This window comes from Anguilla anguilla, chromosome 12 (genome assembly GCF_013347855.1).
Source record: "Anguilla anguilla isolate fAngAng1 chromosome 12, fAngAng1.pri, whole genome shotgun sequence".
In the NCBI taxonomy this organism is placed as follows: Eukaryota; Metazoa; Chordata; class Actinopteri; order Anguilliformes; family Anguillidae; genus Anguilla; species Anguilla anguilla.
The window spans coordinates 34,751,082-34,771,858 of record NC_049212.1 but is presented as its reverse complement, the minus strand read 5'-3'; the positions used below and the strand labels follow the sequence as shown (position 1 = coordinate 34,771,858).

General features: G+C 43.0%; 1 protein-coding gene across 2 annotated transcripts in view; it reads left to right on the top strand.

Moving 5' to 3' along the window:
• The window catches only part of LOC118209835 (SR-related and CTD-associated factor 4-like), a 33,887-nt gene that overhangs the window by 7,946 nt on the left and 5,164 nt on the right, over positions 1-20,777 (top strand). For both annotated transcript variants that reach the window (XM_035385522.1, XM_035385521.1), the window contains exons 9-17: positions 2,086-2,212; positions 2,633-2,821; positions 5,174-5,256; positions 5,354-5,550; positions 6,325-6,425; positions 6,766-6,879; positions 7,506-7,662; positions 8,080-8,195; positions 20,515-20,674. In XM_035385522.1, coding sequence (XP_035241413.1) covers positions 2,086-2,212; positions 2,633-2,821; positions 5,174-5,256; positions 5,354-5,550; positions 6,325-6,425; positions 6,766-6,879; positions 7,506-7,662; positions 8,080-8,195; positions 20,515-20,674 — 1,244 coding nt within the window. The remainder of the gene's footprint in view (positions 1-2,085; positions 2,213-2,632; positions 2,822-5,173; positions 5,257-5,353; positions 5,551-6,324; positions 6,426-6,765; positions 6,880-7,505; positions 7,663-8,079; positions 8,196-20,514; positions 20,675-20,777) is intronic.

Sequence of the window (20,777 nt, the reverse complement as noted above, 5' to 3'; positions counted from 1 at the left end):
GACATCACCATCAACAAGATTGAACATTAAATTGTGTTAATCTAGGAATAACCTTGGCTATGGATCCAACGATCCCATTATTCGATGGCAGCTAAATACAGCCATATCAGAAATGAACATTAAACAAGCCAGTCTGCCTCGCTCCCTTAAGTTGCTTTGTTAATGAAGATGGCAATTTGATAGTTGATGACCTATTTTTCCTAAAGCGTAGTGATTGAATTGCATTTGGTTGATAGATTTGGAAGGCCTGAGTTTTTAGGGCATGTGAAATGATAGCAGCTCTTTATTCACGTCCCTGCTTGAGCGTGGGGCCCGCTGGGTCATCCAGAAGATGTGCGACATTGGACCAGTGAACACTTAAAATACAGAGCAGCGTTTGCACCAGCCCAGTGCAATCACATGAAAATGCCTGGTAGATCATTTGTAATAGATTGGAGGATCACATCAGTTCACAACAAATTGCCTTAACGGTTATTTAAAAAGAAATATCCAGATATTAATTTTGACGACTTGAAAATTTTCTTTCAAGTCTATAAAAGCAGTTTTTTTGGACAGTAGGTTGCAGATTTCATTGGTGGAGGAAATGCAGTCGTCCTCAGTTGTACAGGAACGCAGGAAGAGCACTGAAAGTGAGCGCGTTGGTGCCAGCAAAGGACTGTGGGAGAACGCAGGTCCTCTGGCTACATTTGCTGGCAAAACCGCTCTCCAACTCTGCCACGTCCGTCTGCCTTAAACGTTTGAGCTTGTCACCTGAGTACTTTTTGAAGACGCGCTGCCGCTGAGTCTGTAGGAGATGGGTTTTCCCAGAGTTTTACCCTGATTCAGGGTCCAGGTGGCACCCTTCCACTGCTCTGCTGAGCTGAGCCAAACTCAGCCATGCAGCTGGGGCTCTCCAACCAGGCGGTCCTGGCTGGGGTAACGCATGGGACAGGGTGAGCTGAGGTAACCTCTAAATTTAAAAGGCTGTCCGGAGCGAGGGGGTGTTTTTGGGTACTTTGTCCATTACAGTCTGAGGAGTTTGTCTTTCTAGGAAGTGACAGATTTCTTTGCCAAAGTATTTAATGTTCCCTTGATTTCTCCCTCTCAGTATGTGTGACTGGTATAGATGTTGTTAGGTGCAGCTAATTTACTTCAGTAACAGAAAGTGCCGATGGCATTGTGCTTACAATTTGCCATACTAATAAGGGTTATTTACTGTATGTCACCTGGCAAACACTGAAAGAAAAAGTTGGAAACTTTATACCTGGGAAACCTTCTGCGAATATAAAAATAGTGGAGGCCTGGACCCTTCTCTGCAGTTAAAAAAAAAAAAAGATTTATTAAACAAGACAACAATGCAGTTGTATTGTTCATTATAAAACACGTTCTACAGTAATTGTAAATCTGATACATTAACGGTTAATCTTTTTTTTTAAATTACATATATAAAAGTAACTGTAAGCAAGTACTTACAAGTCAACTGTATGAAAGTGTGCATTTTAAAATACTCAGTAATGCGAAAAGCTGTGTGAATTGAAGTGAATTTGAATCTAATGTATTTGATTGACAGCTAGTGATCCATGCTCAAGTACATTCTGAGATCATCACTGAGAACTGGCTAATTAAGACATGGGTCGGGACATATTGTTATGATCAGTGACTGAGAAAGTATATAAACGACTGGAAACTATATTACAGTCATGCAGAAGCAATCTCTGATTTATGGACCGAATGTTAATGGAATTCTTGATCACTATGAAGTGAACTCGTGTATGAAGGAGTGTTTTTGAATGAGAGGCTGCGTCTGTTCAGGGAAAAGCTTTGTCAATGTGTGTTTTTTACATAGCGTCAGTGCAGTCATAATTTCTTGCTTGCCTGGAAGAATGAATTGGGAGTCTTCTGACCAACGATACTGCTGCTTTGATTTGTGGGATTGGGCTTGAGTTGGGATTGAGTTGGTGCTCGCCTTGGCCGTCTGTCTTTGAAATGGGACTCTGCAGAGCCACACGTTAGAACCCTCCTTCCGTCATTTCAAACAGACCTTCCTGTTTTTGCCCTGTGGAGTTGGGTTTGCATCCTGATTTTCCCTGTTTTGTTTTTTTGCAGTGGGATTCCTGAAGGCACACAGCTTCCGATGCAGCAGCCGGTGTTTCCCCAGGGTCCCGCACAGATGCCAAACATGGAGCACTATCAGTCCCACACAGCCGGCCTGCCCCACGGCCTGGCTCACCAGGTACCTACTCTCGCCCCCCCACAGCGGCTCGGCTGCTCCCTCTCTTAAAGGACACCCTTCATCAGCTACGCCCGCTACATGTCTGACATTCTTTAACTCTTCAGATCTTGTCGCGACGTGTGAATGTTCCTTTAGATCTTAGTTCGACAAAATGTGCGACTAGAGCTTGTAATTATATGAGGGAAGGGTTGTTTGATGTTGGTGTAAATAGACGTTTCTTTTAAAATTGTCTGTAAATCTGTGGGTTTCTGCTGGTTCAAGTGCAATTTTACTGGTTTCTGAAAAATTACATAATGAAAAATGAATAAATGCATAAAAATATCAGAGCTACTGTTATGATGAAAAGCAATGGCTTAAAAGTGAGATAACAGAAATGATAAAGTGAATTTAGCTTGTGCTAAACGGGACGTTATTCTCCAGGTGCCCCTCCCTCCAAACGGGCAGCTCCAGACGTGCGGCCTGGTCCCCCCCCAGCCATACCCAGGCATGATGCCCCCCATGGGGCAGCCTGTCGTGCCACAGCAGGTGGGGGTGGGGCCCCCGGGGTTCGTGGGGGGGTACCCTCCCCAGAACGAGGCCTACGGCCAGCATATGGTGCAGCAGTCTCAGGTAAGACACACCCCCCCCCCCTCCCCCCCCAGTGACCTTCTCTAACCAGCTTTACTCAGGGGTCACTCTTGCCCGTGGTACGCTACGTCTTTGGAACGCAGGGCATTTCGAAATCTGCGTTTTACACTAATTCAGTTGGTGTCTGATGAAAATAACTCTCTTTTTTTGGGCCATAATTTGCCACAATATTAGTAACACAATAATAAATGTATGTCGATCATAATTTTGTAATGACACTTGTAACAGAAGCTGAGTGAAATAGCTGGATTAGTGGAATGAAATAAGATGCGATGTTTTCATCTGATCAGAACAAATTGTTTTTCCGCACCAAGTAATAAATATATATTTTTAAAACCGTTGGAACAATTTCTGTTAATTTACTCATGTTGAGCAAGCTAGGTAGAGCCTGACATTCAAATTAAGCGGCTTTCTCTGAGTCTCCAATGCTACCAATGGCTGTGTGAATATTATGTCAATAAACAACATGCATGTCAGACATCGAAAGACGATTGGCTCAGAGAAACAGGAGTAATTATTTTGTCGTGGTCAAGTCTGGGTCATCACCCATTTATTGAAGAAAAAAAAAGTTTATGTGACGCTGCATATTTCATCCCCCTGCATTCTGTCTCTTCTTTTTTCTGCGTGAAATAACGCAGATTCCTGTGTTAAGGTGACTGCTCTTTAGGGCTGTCTGAACACTGTGTTCTCTTGGCTCACATTAACTAAGGGAACGCTGGTTCTCGCGTAAATAAACACAGCTGAAAAGTGTGGCCTCTTGTACCCTCTTTATTTAAATGGCGAAAGGGCACTTTAATCGCGCGGGTTTTGAAGTCTTCACCTGCGTTGCGATGGCAGGCTTTGTGAACTGTAATGACCCATTGGCAGGGCTGTATTGCGCTCTAGGAGCAGCTCCTGCTCTCTCTCTCTCTCTCTCTCTCTCTCTCTCTCTCTCTCTCTCTCTCTCTCTCTCTCTCTCTCTCTCTCTCTCTCTCTCTCTCTCTCTCTCTCTCTCTCTCTCTCTCTCTCTCTCTCTCTCTCTCTCTCTCTCTCTCTCTCTCTCTCTCTCTCTCTCTCTCTCTCTCTCTCTCTCTCTCTCTCTCTCTCTCTCTCTCTCTCTCTCTCTCTCTGCATGAACCCTGTTCCTCTGATCCCCTGTCTGCCTCTTGTGAGTCTGCCTGTACGCTTGACCTCAGCGTTGATATAAACATCTGGGAGGATGGCACTGCTGAACGGGGGCGAGTCTCGTGACGAATTCCCCCGTTCTGGGCAGGGGGCATGCAGCTGTGCCAGATGTTGGCTGGCTTGGCCAATGCAGCCATTGTTCTGTTTGGTTGGTACTCGCTGGTTTGGCTGAACAGAGGGGACCTGATGGCATCATCAGAGGAGAACAAACATGTTTTTTTTCACCCCCTTTTTAAAAAAAATTTTAACTTGGCAAAACACAGTGAGGACACAAGATATTTCTAATATGAAATTATTGCTGTCACTTGGTAAGTGACAGGTTGGAAAACTTGTTTTCTTGTTACTTTACATTTTAGAGTAAAATTAAAATGACATACAAAAATCCATATTCTTACCCGTCACATTCACTTTGAAACTGGAAAGGTTTCAGAAGCTATTCATTTCCTGTGTGCCATTTCTTATCTTATATCTTACCTTTGTGTAGTAACCTTCTGGTTTTTGTATATATCAGTACTTGTTCAGTGGCAATGTTTTGACTTTAGAATTATAAAACCACAATTATCTAAGTTGTTTTAATAACCTGTGCAAAAAAAAAGCATTAAAAAACGGCAATGGAACCAAACAAAAGTACAGCGGTTCGCATTTATTCGTAGAAAAATTAGCAGCCGCTGTAGTTATACGTGTACATGTATCACCCACGAGAGCCTGTCCCTCTTTGAGCGGGAGGTGGACTGACGGACAGAGAGTGTGAATTACGCATTTATTCGTAGAAAAATTTGCAGCCCCTGTAGTCATAGATACGCCCATGGGAAAAAAAAAAAGCCTGAATCTGACAGCCTATGTGATGCACTTAGGAACCGTCTCCACACAGCTATGGGTGCGTGTGTGTGTGTGCATTATTTTACGCTAAAGTGTTTTTCATGTAATGTGTGTTCCGTGGTATGTGTGTTGCTATGGCAGCCTCTCACTGAAAGTGCTCTATAAATAAGGGTGGTCACATGACCCCCTCTTATGCCCTTACTGGTATATTCTCCATTACCATCGTTACCTTCTAATAAATATATGGAAATAGGCTGCCGCTAGAGACTTTATTTTATGCAGTTTTGGAGCATTTTGATGTTCATTACCAATCTTTTTATTCACCTCCTTTTCCCCTTTATTGGTTCTCAGGGAGTCTCCATGGAGATCGATCAGCCCATGCTGAAGGAAGGCAGGCATCGATTGGACGGCAGGAGGTCCCGGTCGGGCTCCAGGTGAGTTTGAAGCGCTGTGGTCGCGGCGCGTAGCGCTGAGCGTCGACGGCGTCCGGCCCGGGTGGTGAGCTCACGGTCACGCGGTCGCTCTTCCCAGGTCCCCGCGGCGCAGGAGGTCCCGGTCCAACTCGCGGTCCCGGAGGTCCCGGTACCGGCGGTCCCGGTCGCGGTCCAGGGAGCGGAGGCGCGGCGGCGGCTCCCCCCGCTCGCAGTCCCAGGAGAGGGGCGAGCGGGAGAGGGAGCGGGAGCGGCGGCAGAGGGGCCTGCCCCGCATGAAGACCGGCACGCTCAGCGGTGTGTAGAGCCGAAATTTCACACGCCTTCCAGTCTCAGTCTGTGTGTCTTACACACTCATCAGTCAGATGCATTTACCCTGCAGGCAGAATCAATAACGATAATCAGAAATGTTTAAAAGTATGTTAAGAACAATATTTAAAGCCTTAAGACTTAAGAATAGATTAATGCCCTAAGACCAATCATGTAAGGATGGGGCTTGGTGAGGCTTACCAAATGCTTTGCCTTTTTGACAGTAATTCATAGATGCATCGGCTAGCTCTAGCAGAAGTGGTCCTAGCATTCGTTGGGCCATTTTTTTTTTACAGTTATTTTCATCTACGGAACTCAGTGAGTCAGCTGCAGGAAGAGCTTGCCAGCTCATTGCAGCTGAGAAGGTTAGATGGGGAGAGAGATAGATACTTTAAAATCAGCTATGTAGATGTAATCTACAAACCTGCAAGTTTACATTGAAAATGAAGTGTGCCACTCCTTTTTTATTGGACAGCTTAGCTTAAGGCTTAAGATACCTTTTTTAACTTGGGTATTATTCATTATTCTACACTAAAACATAAGAAGAAAATGTGCTTTCCTGCAGCCTGTTACGAGTGTTTATTTCTTACTGTATCATGAATATTAGTGCATACTGCATGCGCTGGTCCTCTTCCCTGCAGATATAAGCCTCAGTCTTAAGTCAGTCTTAAGTGTAGTTCAGCTGGCAGGTCCCAGTGCTGCAGGTTAGCTGTGCAGCGTCCAGCCCTCTCAGACCGCAGTTCTTTCCGCCCCCCTTGTCAGTGTGCAGCACCACGCTGTGGGTCGGCCAGCTGGACAAGAGGACCCAGCAGCAGGACGTGGCGTGCCTGCTGGAGGAGTTCGGGCAGATCGAGTCCATTAACGTGAGTGTGCGCGCGCGTTTGGGGCGGGGCAGGGGCGGACGGGTGGGAGGGAGTACAGCCGTACAGCTGTGTTCGTGCTGCATGAGACCATGTTTAATTCCATTTCTCAAATGTAGCTTGCATTTTCCATAAACTAGCAAACAGACTTCTAATGCTGGGGTAATTAAGCCAGTTTTAAGCGTCTGAAACATTTGTCATGAACGGGAACATTCTTTATAGCATCAGCTATTTGTTTAACGAATCAAAATCAGATTTTCATTAATCAGCATTTTAAAAGTTTTTATTATTGAGTCGCGAGCTTTGGACACAGTAGAAAGGGTGATGTCCTGGTGTCTTCCAGATGATTCCGCCCCGGGGCTGTGCCTACATCGTCATGGTGCACAGGCAGGACGCCTTCCGCGCCCTGCAGAAGCTCAGCCGCGGGCCCTACAAGGTCAACCAGAAGACCATCAAGGTGAGCAGCCTGTGGGGTCCCCTCTCTCTCTCTCTCTCCACACCGTGTTCACGGCTGACCGCAGGCTTGTGCCAAAGGCCTCACTGAGCACCACCGTTTCTCTGGCAACCACAGCAAGAGTGAATGATCTGATGCTGTCGGGTTAGATCCAAAGGCTTTTAACAGACCGCACTGAAGATTTAATTTTAACTGCTTTTGACGCATTCTTGTCCATTTAAGAATTTTTCATTTTGTTCATTTTCCCTCATGTCAGTTGTGGCCATTGTCCTTTATTGCGCTTTTGTTCTTTGGAGAGCCCTTTTCCTAGATTGAATAGCAGTTGCTCAAAGTGCTTTCCAAAAGAACACGGTTGGGATGACGTCAGTAGTTAGGATGACGTCAGCAATCGAGGGAAGATGAACAGTAAAAAGAATTAAACGGACGAGAATGCAACAAAGAAGTTTAAATTGAATCTTCAGATGTTAAAAGTATATGCTCAGGCCTTTGGGTCTAACCTGAGGGCGCCAGATTGGTAATTTTGTTGTGGTTGCCAGAGTGTGGCTAAAATGTTGGAATTGGGATTGTGTGGTGTGATGGGTCTTCACATCGATGTTAAATGTGCGTTTCGTCATGTCTCGTTGGGGCAGATCGCTTGGGCCTTGAACAAAGGAATCAAAGCGGAATACAAGCAGTACTGGGACGTGGAACTGGGCGTGACCTACATCCCCTGGAACAAGGTCAAACCGGACGACCTGGAGAGCTTCCGGGAGGGAGGGATGCTGGACGGTGACACACTCTGTCCAGGTAAACCGCTGCCCTGTTCCCTGTTTTTACCGCTTCGTTTCATTCCACCCTGTCACGTAACGGAAGTGGAGAGAGTCCCTCGTCTCTGTGTTGGCTGTCTAATTCCTGTTGTTGGAAAATGAAAATGTTTCGTTGTAAGCACCGGTCAAAGTGGAAGCATAACTAATGGGCATATAGAGATGTGGCCACATTAAAATACATTAAAAGTGGTGAAAAAGTGAAAGTTGTAGCCGTTTAAGTTGTGGCTGTTTGAGTTGTAGCTGTTTATAGTTGTAGCCTTTTTAGTTGTAGCCATTAGAGCTGCAACTTTTTGTAGTTGTAGCTGTTTATAGTTGTATTTGAGTAGGTGTATTCGCCCGGTTATGTAAGTGGTAGCGAGGGATTGTGGGTAACGGAGTCCTCTGCCTTCCTCCTCAGAGTGGAAGGGCCTCCTGGGTGTGGACATGGAGAGGTCCGGGGAGCGCGCTCAGAACGGAGGCCTGGAGCCCGCGCACGCCGAAGACGCCGCCGCCGCCGCCTCGTCCCGTGCGCAGGTAAAACGCAGTGGGTTTCAGGTGATGAGACGCGTTAAAAACAGCCCCCCCGCCTTCGCTTCCCATCGTTTGCTCGCAGACCTCAGCCGTCACTTTTCTCAGGCGGCAGTTGAGATGTGGAGGCGGGCGCTGTGTGCTTATCGCGAGGTGTCCCGTGTTGAGAATTTACTGAACAAAAAAATTATTCCTTTTTGCGTCTGTGTACAGTTCCTCAGCTGACCACTGTTGCAATAAAACCTTATCCCGGCTCCTGTACAGAGATTTGACGAGCGTCAGAATGGGTAATAAAGCACATAGGATTGAAAATGAGAACTTGCATCCCTCCCTGGTGGTCAGATGTATGAGGATGGGAGGACACTCTATAAGCTTGTATGTTTCAGGCTGACTAAAGCCCCTGTCTTATGTCAGCTGATCAATTGGAAACCCTATGCTCTTGCATGACTACCTGAGCATAATGTTTGTTTAACTGCTGGAAACGGAATGGCTCTGTTGCAACGAACACACACCAATGCGAGTTAGCATAACACAATATCACACCAATGTGAGTTAGCATAACACAATGTCACACATAGCATAATAGCACATAATTTAACACCGATGTGGATTAGCATATATATCGCAATACTGTGGACTGGCAGAAATATCACTCCGACTTGAATTGCCAAATCACGCCGACGTGTATTAGCATAATATACCAAAGTGAACTGGCGTAATGTAAATTTAGCATGCTATCACTGCGATGTGAGTTGTCATAATTTCACACCGACGTGATTTTGAATTAGCATAACGTCACAGCGCTGTGAGTTAGCATAAGATCGCGCGGATGTGTATTGGAATAATCATCTGGCTGCGCTGGCAGGTGTGCGTACAGGTTCATCCTGCTGGTGTGTGCGCTACTGTCCGCTAACCGGTTATGCCACCCTCTAGGATATTCAGCTGCAAGAATAACATTAACTTTTTAGGCTTGGTTCTGGGGCCTGCCCTGTGTGGCCCCATTATCCTTCCTGCTGTCAGTGTAATTCCTCAGGGTTAAGCTTGCTATCGGTGTGAATGACACCTTTATGATCATTAGGCACGTCAGGTCACATTTCTTTCAGGAATTGCATACACAGTTGGTGAAAAAGACATTTATTTAGGGTTTTCTGATCTGTAAACTAAACAACTGTGCAGCGTACTTTCTGCTGAATAATATTTTTTGGAGGTAGTTGCATTTGCGAGGTTGATTGACGGGCGTGTTCACAGTGGGGGTGTTCAGTGCTCCCGGTGTCGACTGCTGGTTACTGATAACAGTCAGGTACATGTGGAAGATTGGAAGATCTGAATCTAAGCAAATGGGAATTGTAGTTTAGTATGTGTAATGATTATATGCATTGTAGATGAGAGAAGTGTAGTTTTTTTGTACAAAATGTGTACAGGATTGTGTGCGCATGTAATTCTGCATGAGGCAACAATTTAATTTCTGAAATTTAGATTGCCATCCATTGAGTGTGCATGCCATTTTCCATAAGCTAGCAAACAAGTTGTAATGCTGGGGTAATTTAGCCAGTTTTAAGTGTCGCATGCATGTGTTTTAAATGTTCTTTATACCATAATATTATTTAGAAATCAAAATCCATTGGCCAGCATTTGTATTCTGTAATTGAGTCCCAAGTTTTGGACACTAGAAAAGGCAATTGTGCATGTGACAAAACTATTTTTAAAAAATCAAGTCTGCACATTTCAGTCCGGTATATTGGGGTCACTGCTGTTAAATTCAGGTCAACTCTGCCTGATGGAACTCAGTAGACTGGTGGTCTGAACTCAAGGTTTGAACTCCTGCCAGGAGTGTTTTGATTGGCTGGGTGTTTGTTGCAACTGAGCCAATCCGAGTACAGTTCAGAAAAGTTCAGGGCGCTTAACAAAAAAACAAACAAACAAACAAAAAAAAAAAAAGAGTGACTCAAGAAATGTGCTGAAGGGAACGTTCTGCTGTTGAAGCCAGTTGCAGTCGTCTTCCTCCTTCCCCCCCGCTGGGATACCGTGGAGTTGTTTTGTATTATCAAAATGTTGTGTAAAGTGAGTGTTTTGTCCTGAAGAATCCCTAGTGTTTTTTCTAGGTAACGAGTGACTCTTGGAAGTGAAGTGAATTGAATTGAATAACATGGTGGCCTCTTTGACTGTTGCTCAGGTTTGCACTTAAAATAAAACTTTGATGAAGTATGTCTGAGTTTGGAAAATGGAGTTTACTATTCACTCATGGTGGAGGATCCATTCATTCAGATAATCATCACACTTTGAAATGTGTTTCAAGGGTATGCCACAACAAAAAAGATTTTATTTGTCATTGTTACTCCAGATGTATACTTTTCAGATATCAACCCTATATTTCATGATTAAACAAATCACCAGGGGAATTATTTCCTCTTTGTCACTTATTATTCCTCTTTGAAAACCCAAAATCACACTATAAAACATGTGCATACTTCACTGCTTTTCACATACATACTGCAAATACAGTATTCCACAGATGTGACATAGACAGACCAGAGAGCACAGGCCTTGCAAAAAAAAAAAAAAGTGTCAAAAATATAGCTTTTGCAGATATTACTTATAACAATGAACATAACAGCAATGGATTGTGTTGGTATAGCACCTGTCATCTCAGGATCTTTACAGTGAAGGGGAAAGCCACATATGAACACCCAACTGGGTGATGTACGGCAGCCAATGTGCACCAGATTTCCAAACGCAACGAGGTGAGGTGCGGACTGAGGGACTCTGGGTAAATTAACCGTGGTGTCAGTTGTTTAACCACAGCACATTATTAAAATTAAATATGTAAATATTGTCATAGATTTTAGTACTGTGGGGTGGTGGGGCTTTGGAGAAGTCCACTAGAGAATCTCTGACCAAAGTTAAAGTCTTGCTTGGGTCACTATATTTATATTACATTCATTTAGCTGCCACCCTAGAGAATTTAAAGAACAGTTCTGTTATGAGCAATGGCCCTCCAGCTGAATTGCATCAGTAAACATACAGCTGTGTACACTTACGATGTGTCAGGTGACTGCTACAGTATGTCAGTTTCCCCATCTGTTCAGTGAATACATAATGAAATCATTGCAGCTCTTGTATGTTTCCTTTGTTAAAATGTTCACTTCACTGCATGGCTGCTATACTGCACATTTATTGAGTAACATATTGCAATGAATTAATTTGACTGAACGGTGATTCTGTGCAGTGGGGAAGAGGGGAGGAGGCAGTTAGTAAAACACTTAAATTTGCCATATAAATATTTATATACAATACATGATCACTCACTATGTGAACCTTTATAGGCAAATGCATTACATTACCTTGCAGGTATTTAGCAAATGCATTTATACAGCTGGATATATACTGAAGCGATGCAGGTTAAGTACCTCGCGCAAGGGTACAACAGCAGTGACCTGGGAATCGAACCTGTGACCTTCAGGTTACAAGAACAGTTCCTTACCAATTATACGACACTGCTGCCCCAAATATGCATGTATTTACACCTACAAGCAGTTGATAAGAAGAGACCAGTTACTGACCACAAAGAAATAAAATATATCTGTGGTTTTCACTGTGAATTGCTAATTTAATGTCCTTCATGAACTTGTGGAAAATGACAGGCCATTTAAAGAAGTCACCTGAAGAATGTTGCATATTTCTTGGACTCCCTGTTGCTCTCTTGATAAGAGAATCACTTGCACTGCATACTAAGAGGTTTTTGCACCTTAATATTTTCTGAATGCCAGAAACCAACTGGATATCTTGGCAGTTCTTTCGTTGTTTTGTTTTTCAAGGAACAGGTAGGAATTGCTTTGAAGTTTGTCAGTTAGCCTTTGATTATTGCTCTGAATTAGGTTTCACAAGACATTTAACATTTTTTATAAGGATTACTTGCAACACAATTTCATGATAGCCATGCATGTAGTATAATTTTTTCAGTATCGTCAATATATTCTATGATATGGTCATAATGGTTCTGTCCGACTCTGTAATGAATGTATCCTTCGAACAATTATTGTCCATCTATCCAACACCGATATACCTGAAGTCATAAAACTGCATTGTCTAAAAGATATTCAAACAAGTCTGAGGCATACTGTTGCTTTGGTCATTATAATTCACTATTGCAAAGAACCTGGCCTTTGTACTTTTTACTGCGACAACTTCATTTAGTGACAATGATTGCTTTTTCGATGTGGAAAGTAGTTTGGCACGGTGCCAAAATACTGAAAATAGTACCCATAGAAATGAACAATTTGCTAAGTTTTAAGCCAAATTTGGTAAAAACTAATGTTTTTTTGTGATAATAGGTTGCATTTTCTGAAAATGAAGAAACCTTACTGAGCTATATTTAATGATTTCAGCGCACAACTGAAATGAATGGCTTCCCTGGTTAATTGCTAAATGGGGTAGAGATATGTCAAAAAGTACCAAGACAGCATTTACGGTATTACCATTTTCCTAGGATATGTTGATGATACTGGAAAAATTTTTTAATGTCCTGTGTTATCCTTTAATTATAATTCTTCATTTATTAGGTCAGTCCTGTATGAGTTTGTCTTCCAAATAACTGCACTGTTGAAATGATGTATGTAGCAGCACTTTCTTTTGAGTACTTATAGCCATATAAATCGAATATTTAATTACACCAGAACTGACCATGTTTACAATGGTGAACAATGTGTAGTCGGAATGCACTGTACTGCAACAGATAAGCCTGAGAATTTAAATGCAGCATTTGTGGAGCCATCATGGCACCTATTCACTGATGGAGCTTTTTTATAGGACGACTGACACATTAATTTAAAGTGTCTGAAATGTTACAAGAACTCACACCTAAGCTTTGAAAATGTGTTTGGATATCTTGGTGAGCTGAACTTGCCAGTTGAAAAGTCTTTTATGTTGCAGTTTTTACTTTCTGACTGAGTATAAGCACTCTTATTCAGCTAATGATGCAAGCTTACACGCACGTTCAAGACCGCATAATTATCATCTGATGGGATCTTGTTTATAAATGCAGTGTCGACCTGTGCTGTTGTCTCACCAAGGTGAGTGTGTGGAATAATTGTTGGAATTACATGGGTTTCGGTGCTCTCTGCATTTTTTCCAAATGTAGGTAAAGCCTGATTGGCTGTCAGGGAACTGAACAATCACACCTAATTTGTTCCTATGGAAACGGCATTTACCACTGCCTTTGGTGCATGTTTTTTTATTTTTTGTTTTTTATTCACACAAGGAAAATATTGAGACAACAGCAGCTAAATACTGATAGTGCTGGTGAGAGAGAAAAGCCCAAAAGGGCTTATAGTACTCTCACCCAGTACTAGTGCATCAGTTTATACAATACATGATTGTAAAAACAAAAGAAAGAACCAAAGGAAAGTCTCTCATATACGTATTCTATAAAATTAATTCCGTTACACAATAGTGATAGTCTCATACAGCAAAAAGGTTTCAATGCAACATGTCATGTTAAATCAACTTAGTTCCACACCGGGGACGCACACAAGCAATTTTTAATTCCATTACACGCCCTTGAAATGGGTTTCTGTTTGTCACATTAATTTATGGATGAGGTTTCTTGAGACCTTCGCTAGGGCTGACCCGTACAAAAAAAAAAAAAAAGAGAGAAAAGCGTTCTGATTGGATCCAGTCCAAGTCCTCCCTTTTCGGGACGATTTGCTGCAGGTGAGGTTTCTGAAATACGGAAAGGGACGGATGCAGGGTCATTCAGTGCCCAGAATCAGAGCCAGTGACAGTAGACTCGCGTATGAAATGAGAACACGGATGTACCCGAGATGCAGATTATGAAGCAGGTAGATGCACGTAATTGAGGTTCAAGCCCACAAGAGTGTGTTCGTTATTGACAAGGAATATCTTGACAGCATTGCGTCTTTGTTATGGGAATCTTTTTCAGACGTTCCAGGCTTTTTTTAAAATCATACCCTGATGTGGGTTACAAAATCAAGTTGATTGATAAGGCTGAATAAGTGCATGTATTTTATTTATTTTCATTACAGGTTTTGGCAACACTATATATATATAAAACAAAAAAGTGCAACACACACAATCTGATAGAGGGTGCAGTGTCACAATACACAGTATAATATGCAGTACACTATGAACATGATATTTTGCATCCTCCATAGTATTTGCCCAAATAGCCGAATTTTGTTTTAGTATTTGCATAATACATTGATGCTCTCCGCTAAGCCCTGGAGCAGTGATTCTGTTGCTTGTAAGTGATCTTGTTAAAATCCCTGGGCCATCTAGTCCATCATATTAAGAGCATAAGTCCATAAGAGCTGAAGCTGCTCACCCCTTTGTGAGTAAATCAGGGAGTTTAGGAGCCCATTACCCACGCTGAATCCGTTGGATTTCATCTCTTTCCAGTTCAACGATATTAGCCGTTTTACTAAAGAAAAGCTGATGACATTATTTGCTGTGTAGTGCTCCATTGAATATTGTCAGCCTTGTTACCCAGTATACAGGTTATAGGATATTGCTACATTTGAACACTGAGCGTTGAACACAAAAATGTCTGTTACTTCAGTCCAGAATCTTTAAATTAATATGCAAAAGCATAAATGATGTAAAAGTACCAACTTCATCACAGCCATACCAGCACATATTTGAAGCACTATCTTCAGTTTTTATGGTGTAATATCGGCCTGGAATTGGATCTTCATCTGTGTATATCTCACACACTTTGACAGAGAATTTAATTGTTTCAGTATAGTGCCCCATTCATTATTAGTGACTGGCAATCTCATATCTCTTTACCACTCTAATTTTGTGGGGGAGATATTACCGCCCCCCCCCCCCCCCCCCCCCCCAGTAGTATTTTTTAATTATCTGAAAGCAAACCATTCTGTGTAGTAATGACTTTCAGCATGCTATCCAGTGCAGCTTTATACCAAGGCGGACACCCAAGGATAAGTGTTTTCACTGTATATTTCAACTGTAGATACTGCAGGAAAATGGATTCATTCAGGCAAAATGCCCTTTTTATTTCAGGAAATGGAATGTCCCGGGAAAGGGACATATGCCGCCTTTTCCAGTGCCCAGAATCATAGCCAGGCACAATACGCTTTTATTAAATGAGAAAACAAATGTACACGAGATACAGACTTTGAAGCAGGCACACAAACATAAATTGTGGCTCCACAAACAAGTCAACAGGAAAAAAAACCAAACGTTTTTCTGGCTCTGTACCTTAATGAAGGGAACGTTTTTCAAATGTTCCAGGCTTCTTTAACCCGTTAATGCCCAAGTTCTTACATTTTTTGGATTACTATAGGTAAGCATCTATAGTCATAATATATATAAATTCAGATGGAAAAAGAGTGGTAGAGACTTCGGCAATGTAAAATCATTAACCAGGCTAAAATCATAACCAGGTGCGGGTTGCACAGTCAGGTTACCTGACGGCTCTATAAGCATGTATTCTTGGTGTGAGGCTAAACAATTGTCTGTGGCCTCAGTTCAAGTTTATAAGTTCAAGTATAACTGATAAACAAGGTTAAAGCAGGCCTTAGGACTAAAGAGCATGTACAGAGAGAACTGGTCTGTAGTGCTGTGCTTGATCTTAAATCATTTACATGGTCCATTGTTGAAGACGGGTGAGATTAGGGAAAGCAGGTATGTACCACGCGCTCGGTGATGAATGGGTTAACTGGCATGGGGGGGAGGGGGGTGGGGTTAGCTATTAAAGACTGGAGAGGCGCTGAGCCCGTTGATTGGACCCCCCCGTAAGTGGCCAGCCTGGCTGGTGGGAGGGAACAGGAAGCAGGCGGCTAGCTCCACTGGCTGGAGCGGCTCCACACGTTGCCCCTGGACCTGCGGCTCAAAAAATCCACGGTGGAACCAGAGACGTGGGTAAGGCTAGCTCTCCCCTGTCGTCACGGTGACCTGAAAAAAAAATAATAATACTGTGGGAGGGCTTCTCTGATGAGGATGTGTTCATTTAAAAAACAAAATATATATTAATTGGAGTTCATTTCCATTGAAGACATCTAAATGGAGCAATATATGAATAACCCAGGGACAATGGGCATGAACATATGGCAGTTGTGTTTATGGGCTATGACAGATTTGAAGGCTAGCTGGATTTCTACATGGGTGAGGGGGACTTGGGGCCGCCAATTTGATGTCGCCACATTGATTGTTCGCGCCGTTTGTTTTGAACCAATCAAGTTTGTCCTGATCCAGAACACACGGCCAGAGCTTTGTGTGTGTGTGTGTGTGTGTGTGTGTGTGTGTGTGTGCGCGCGTGTGCGCGTGTGTGTTTTCTGTGAACATGGCTGAGCAGTCTATGAAACATAATTTAAGGCGACAGCCTTTCCTAATGAAACCATTTGTAGGAACTGGAGTAAAGTGAAACCTGTCACAGTCAGCATTAACATATTTGCTTATTTGACTAGAGACAAACAGACCCTATATGCACGTCACATTTAATTTTGGCTCCTAAATTTCATTAGTGTATAAAAACCACATTTGCCAACATAAATGTGTCTGATAAATAATAAAGCACTGGGTCCACTGGGCATTCCCTGTTATGTATTGTTACTGATAAATAATAAAACCACTGGGCGCACAGTGTCATGCCTTATTGCATTCCTGATCATGTTAGAAGTGTCAGATATTCGGGTGGAAATGTTTCATGCATTAATTTCAAATTTGAATTCAGTCGTGATGGTCGCCTTCCTTTGAGTTCTATTTTTGGAATGGAATGTTTCCAGTTTATATGAGGAACATGTAAATTTACAGTATAGTACAGCTAAACGCTATTGTGACAGCAATGTATATTTTTTATACATTTTTTCACAAAAAAGTGCTACCAATGCAACGCTCAGCATTTGCAAGTGCATGTTTTTCAGAAAATATAAATCGGAATTGATGTATTTTTTATTTTCGCGTCCTCAGTATTTATTTAATTTGTGATTTATTTGGATTTGGTGGTTCTGAGGTTTTCCAGCTCCTCCTGCCAGGATTCCTGTACTGTCATTGTATTTGCTTTCCTGTCATCCGTTCTCCTGAACTCATCCTAAATACGCTGTCTGGTCTGTCTGACGAGCTCCTGTTTGGTTGACTGCAGACGTGGATGTGGGCGTCGAATCATTGATGCAGTAATGTACTATTTTGATTAAGCTTTAGCTTATTTGCATAAACAACCGGGGTTTGCAAGAATGTGTAGATTTCACTCTGCCGTACTTTTTATGAAGGGCACCAGGATCATTAAGTGCATGAAAAAAATAATGCCAAAGTCATAAGCCTCTATTTCACCACCATGTTCAGATCACCGCAGGCCAAATAGCCAAAGCTATTACTGATGAATGCATCAAACATATTTATAGTACATGTTCCCAATTTGATAAACTCTTGCATATTGGTAATATCAATTTTGTACAATTTCAGAAAAGGCTTCTCGGAACTCAAGATTAATTTAACTGTAACTTGCGAGAATTTCTTCTGCCACGGTTGTGTGTCCGTTCCATCAAGCTTGACCTTTAAGGGCATTAACGTGGAGTTCAGTCACATGAATTGCATGTCATTTTCAGTCAGCTCTCTGATTTGAAATGAGGCTGAATAATTCTGGTGTAACGGCTTCTGTGTCCAGCAGAAACACAGTTGTTGGAGTGCTCATTAAAATTCTAGAAGCTTTTGTTCATTGTATAGGAATCTGGGAGTGGATAATACAAAAGTGTTAAATATAATCGCTGTATAAAAATAAAAAAAACAGGCACTTGTGAAATGTAAACTGAGCTTTGTTGCGTTGGCAGCATTAATTGCAGTTTTTTTTTATTTTAGTTTGTCTTTGTGTAGGATTCCTCCAAGATGTTACTGTGGTATCAGTAATTTTAAACTTTGTAGTTAGTCTTCTTTGTTTTACTACTGATCAGATACGTGACCTAGCGTGTGCACTGCCAATCTTTTTTAAGTCCAGATGAATGATTTGTTTCAGTATATGCGGGATCCAAATTAATTTTGAGGCTACTGTGTACACACACACACACAGACACACTGCTATATGGACAGCTGTACATGTTCTGTACCTTGATTTGTATCACATTTGAAGACTGTCTCAGAAATGGTTCATAAACATGAATTCAGCGACACTGGTAGTAACAGCAGAGGTCGAAAATCCAGGTTCAGAAAGTAAAAGTTCTCCCCAGTATTTTGTTCCTATCACCTGGATTTGCTAATTATCGCAATTCTTCTGCCAGGCAGTAGAACTAATTAGTGAAATCAGCTGGTTGAGTTCATGGTTGGAAAAAACTCATGGCAGGACCTTTGCTTTCTGACCCCTGGACTTTCCACCTCTGAGTAATGGTATGAGATCCGTCAGCAGTGTGTTGTGCTTCTGTTGACCACACTGGTGAATCTGGAGAGGTGGTAGTGCAGGGGTCCCCAGTCTTATGCGAAAAGGGCTGGTTTTTGTATTAGCCTCGCACCAAGACACCTGATTCTACATATCAAGGACTTGATTGAATCAGGGGACCGTGATAAGTTATTAGTTGTAGTAGTGGGACATGTGCCTTCTATAGTGACCCAACTGGACTTTTGCCTCCACATGGGGTACCAAAACTCCGGCAAGTATGTCTATAACAAGGGGGAGGGAGACCAATGTGGGTCTATTTTCATGTGATCTCCATTTCCCGAATCCAGTGTAAACACACACCAACCACTGCTTGGGAAATATTAAATATGAAAATTAAATAATTGTCATCATCTATTCCTAGGATCGAGAGATGGAAATATCAACTTTTTGAAAAAAAATTATTCTTTTTTTTTGGGGGGGGCTGTCTGCACGTGTGTTCAAATTGAGGCATTGAGCAGATTCTCTTATTCAGAGTGACTTCCAAAACTGACCGCAAAAATGTCGGGCAGAAAGCAGAGTCATTACAAAGTTATCTATGTCACAGTCGAGACTGGTAGTCACCACGGAAACCTGCAGGAACCTCGAGTGTCAAAGTGCAGGCGTTTAGCACGTTAGCCCTCCTGTACAGAGAAATGTGCTGCGGGACAGTGCATCTTTGTGTTGCAAAGCAGGCGGCTGATGTAACATTTTTGAACAGGGCCCCTCTGAAGGGCATTCATTTTCATTACGGCAGTCTTGTTCCCTCTGTGAGGTGGTCAGAGACATACCAGACATGAAGGGAGGGGAAAAGGTAGGTTAGCTCACTATATCAAACCTTAGTAAACACTGGGGAAGGGAGTCTTCAACATAACAAAACATAGCTCCCCACTCACATAGGCTCTCTTAATACCACCTGGGCTTCTCCAGAGCCCCCTGGTTTCCGTTTAATATCTCCTTCACACAGACCGCCAGCGTCGGTACAGCAGAGAGTCTGGCCTCCGGTGTAATGGGCTTTCCTGGCAGTGACGGGCGGTGACTCTGTGTTCTGTTCCGGAGCTTCCCGGGTTCTCCTACGGGGAATATTAAACTCTTGAGTGATTGTTTGCTTCCTGCCGCGCTGAGAGAGTCGCCACCTCATTCACAGCCTCTTTTATTACACGCCGGACCCAGCCGGTCTGTGCGGAGGGGCTACGGGTGTGAATCCCATTTCATTTATCCCCTCAGAAAGCTGAACAGATCGCAATTATCCCTGCGGTGTTCTTTCAGGCAATTTTTTTCTGAGTGCCTCTGGTTTTTGTCTCATCCATCTGTAAATTAGCTGCTCTGTATTAATACAAATGGCTGTACATGTGCTCCAGAAACTCATTTAAGTGACTGAAAGAGAATATGTGCAGGATTCTTACTCTCCTGACATCATTGCCTGTGCCCACATTGCAGCACTTGTCTGAAACCTAAATTTGCAGTGTTCTCCATCTGTTTGAAAATATGCCAGCTCACACACACACTTGCATCCACATCCTTGATGACCATTTCACTGAAAGTACAGACCTGTAATGTGGTCTTCCAGCCTTGCTAGGGATTTCTGTACATACAAAAATGTTTTTTTAATGTTTGATGTTTTTTTTCCCCCTCTCCTTTTGATTTGATCCCTTTGTATGTATGCAACTGTAACTGTATGTATATTGTGAGTGGTTGTTCATAAACGCACCTCCAGTGGTTTGGGCTCACAGGTCGGTCTGTTTCTGGTGCCTATTGGTGTACGAGGATGTCGGCCAGAGTCGAATAGTCATTCCTGTGATTAGGTCTAATAGAATAAGAACAGATTTACTCCGTTTCACAGCTGATCTAAATCCGCGCTTGCCCACTGAGCCGTAAGGGTGCTGCCGTAGGTGACAGATTTTCGGTAGCTTTAACGTGCCTGTGCTTGTGTTACTCTGCTCTCAGATGCCGTCCGTCCAGCCCGTGGGTGTTGTCGGGGCCCTTCACCCCCCCTCGTACCCCCCTCCCATGGGCCTGCCGCCTCCGTCCTTCCCCCCGGGGGTGCCTCCACCGCCCCCTCCGCCTTTCCTCCGGCAGGGATTCAACCCCATGCAGATGCCTCCAGGTATTAATAACAGCTGTGAACGTGGAACAGTGGGCATTGAATTTTGGACTGGACTTAGAAACCCCACCACACTGTCAGCTTGAGCAGGGAAATGGCCTGTGTG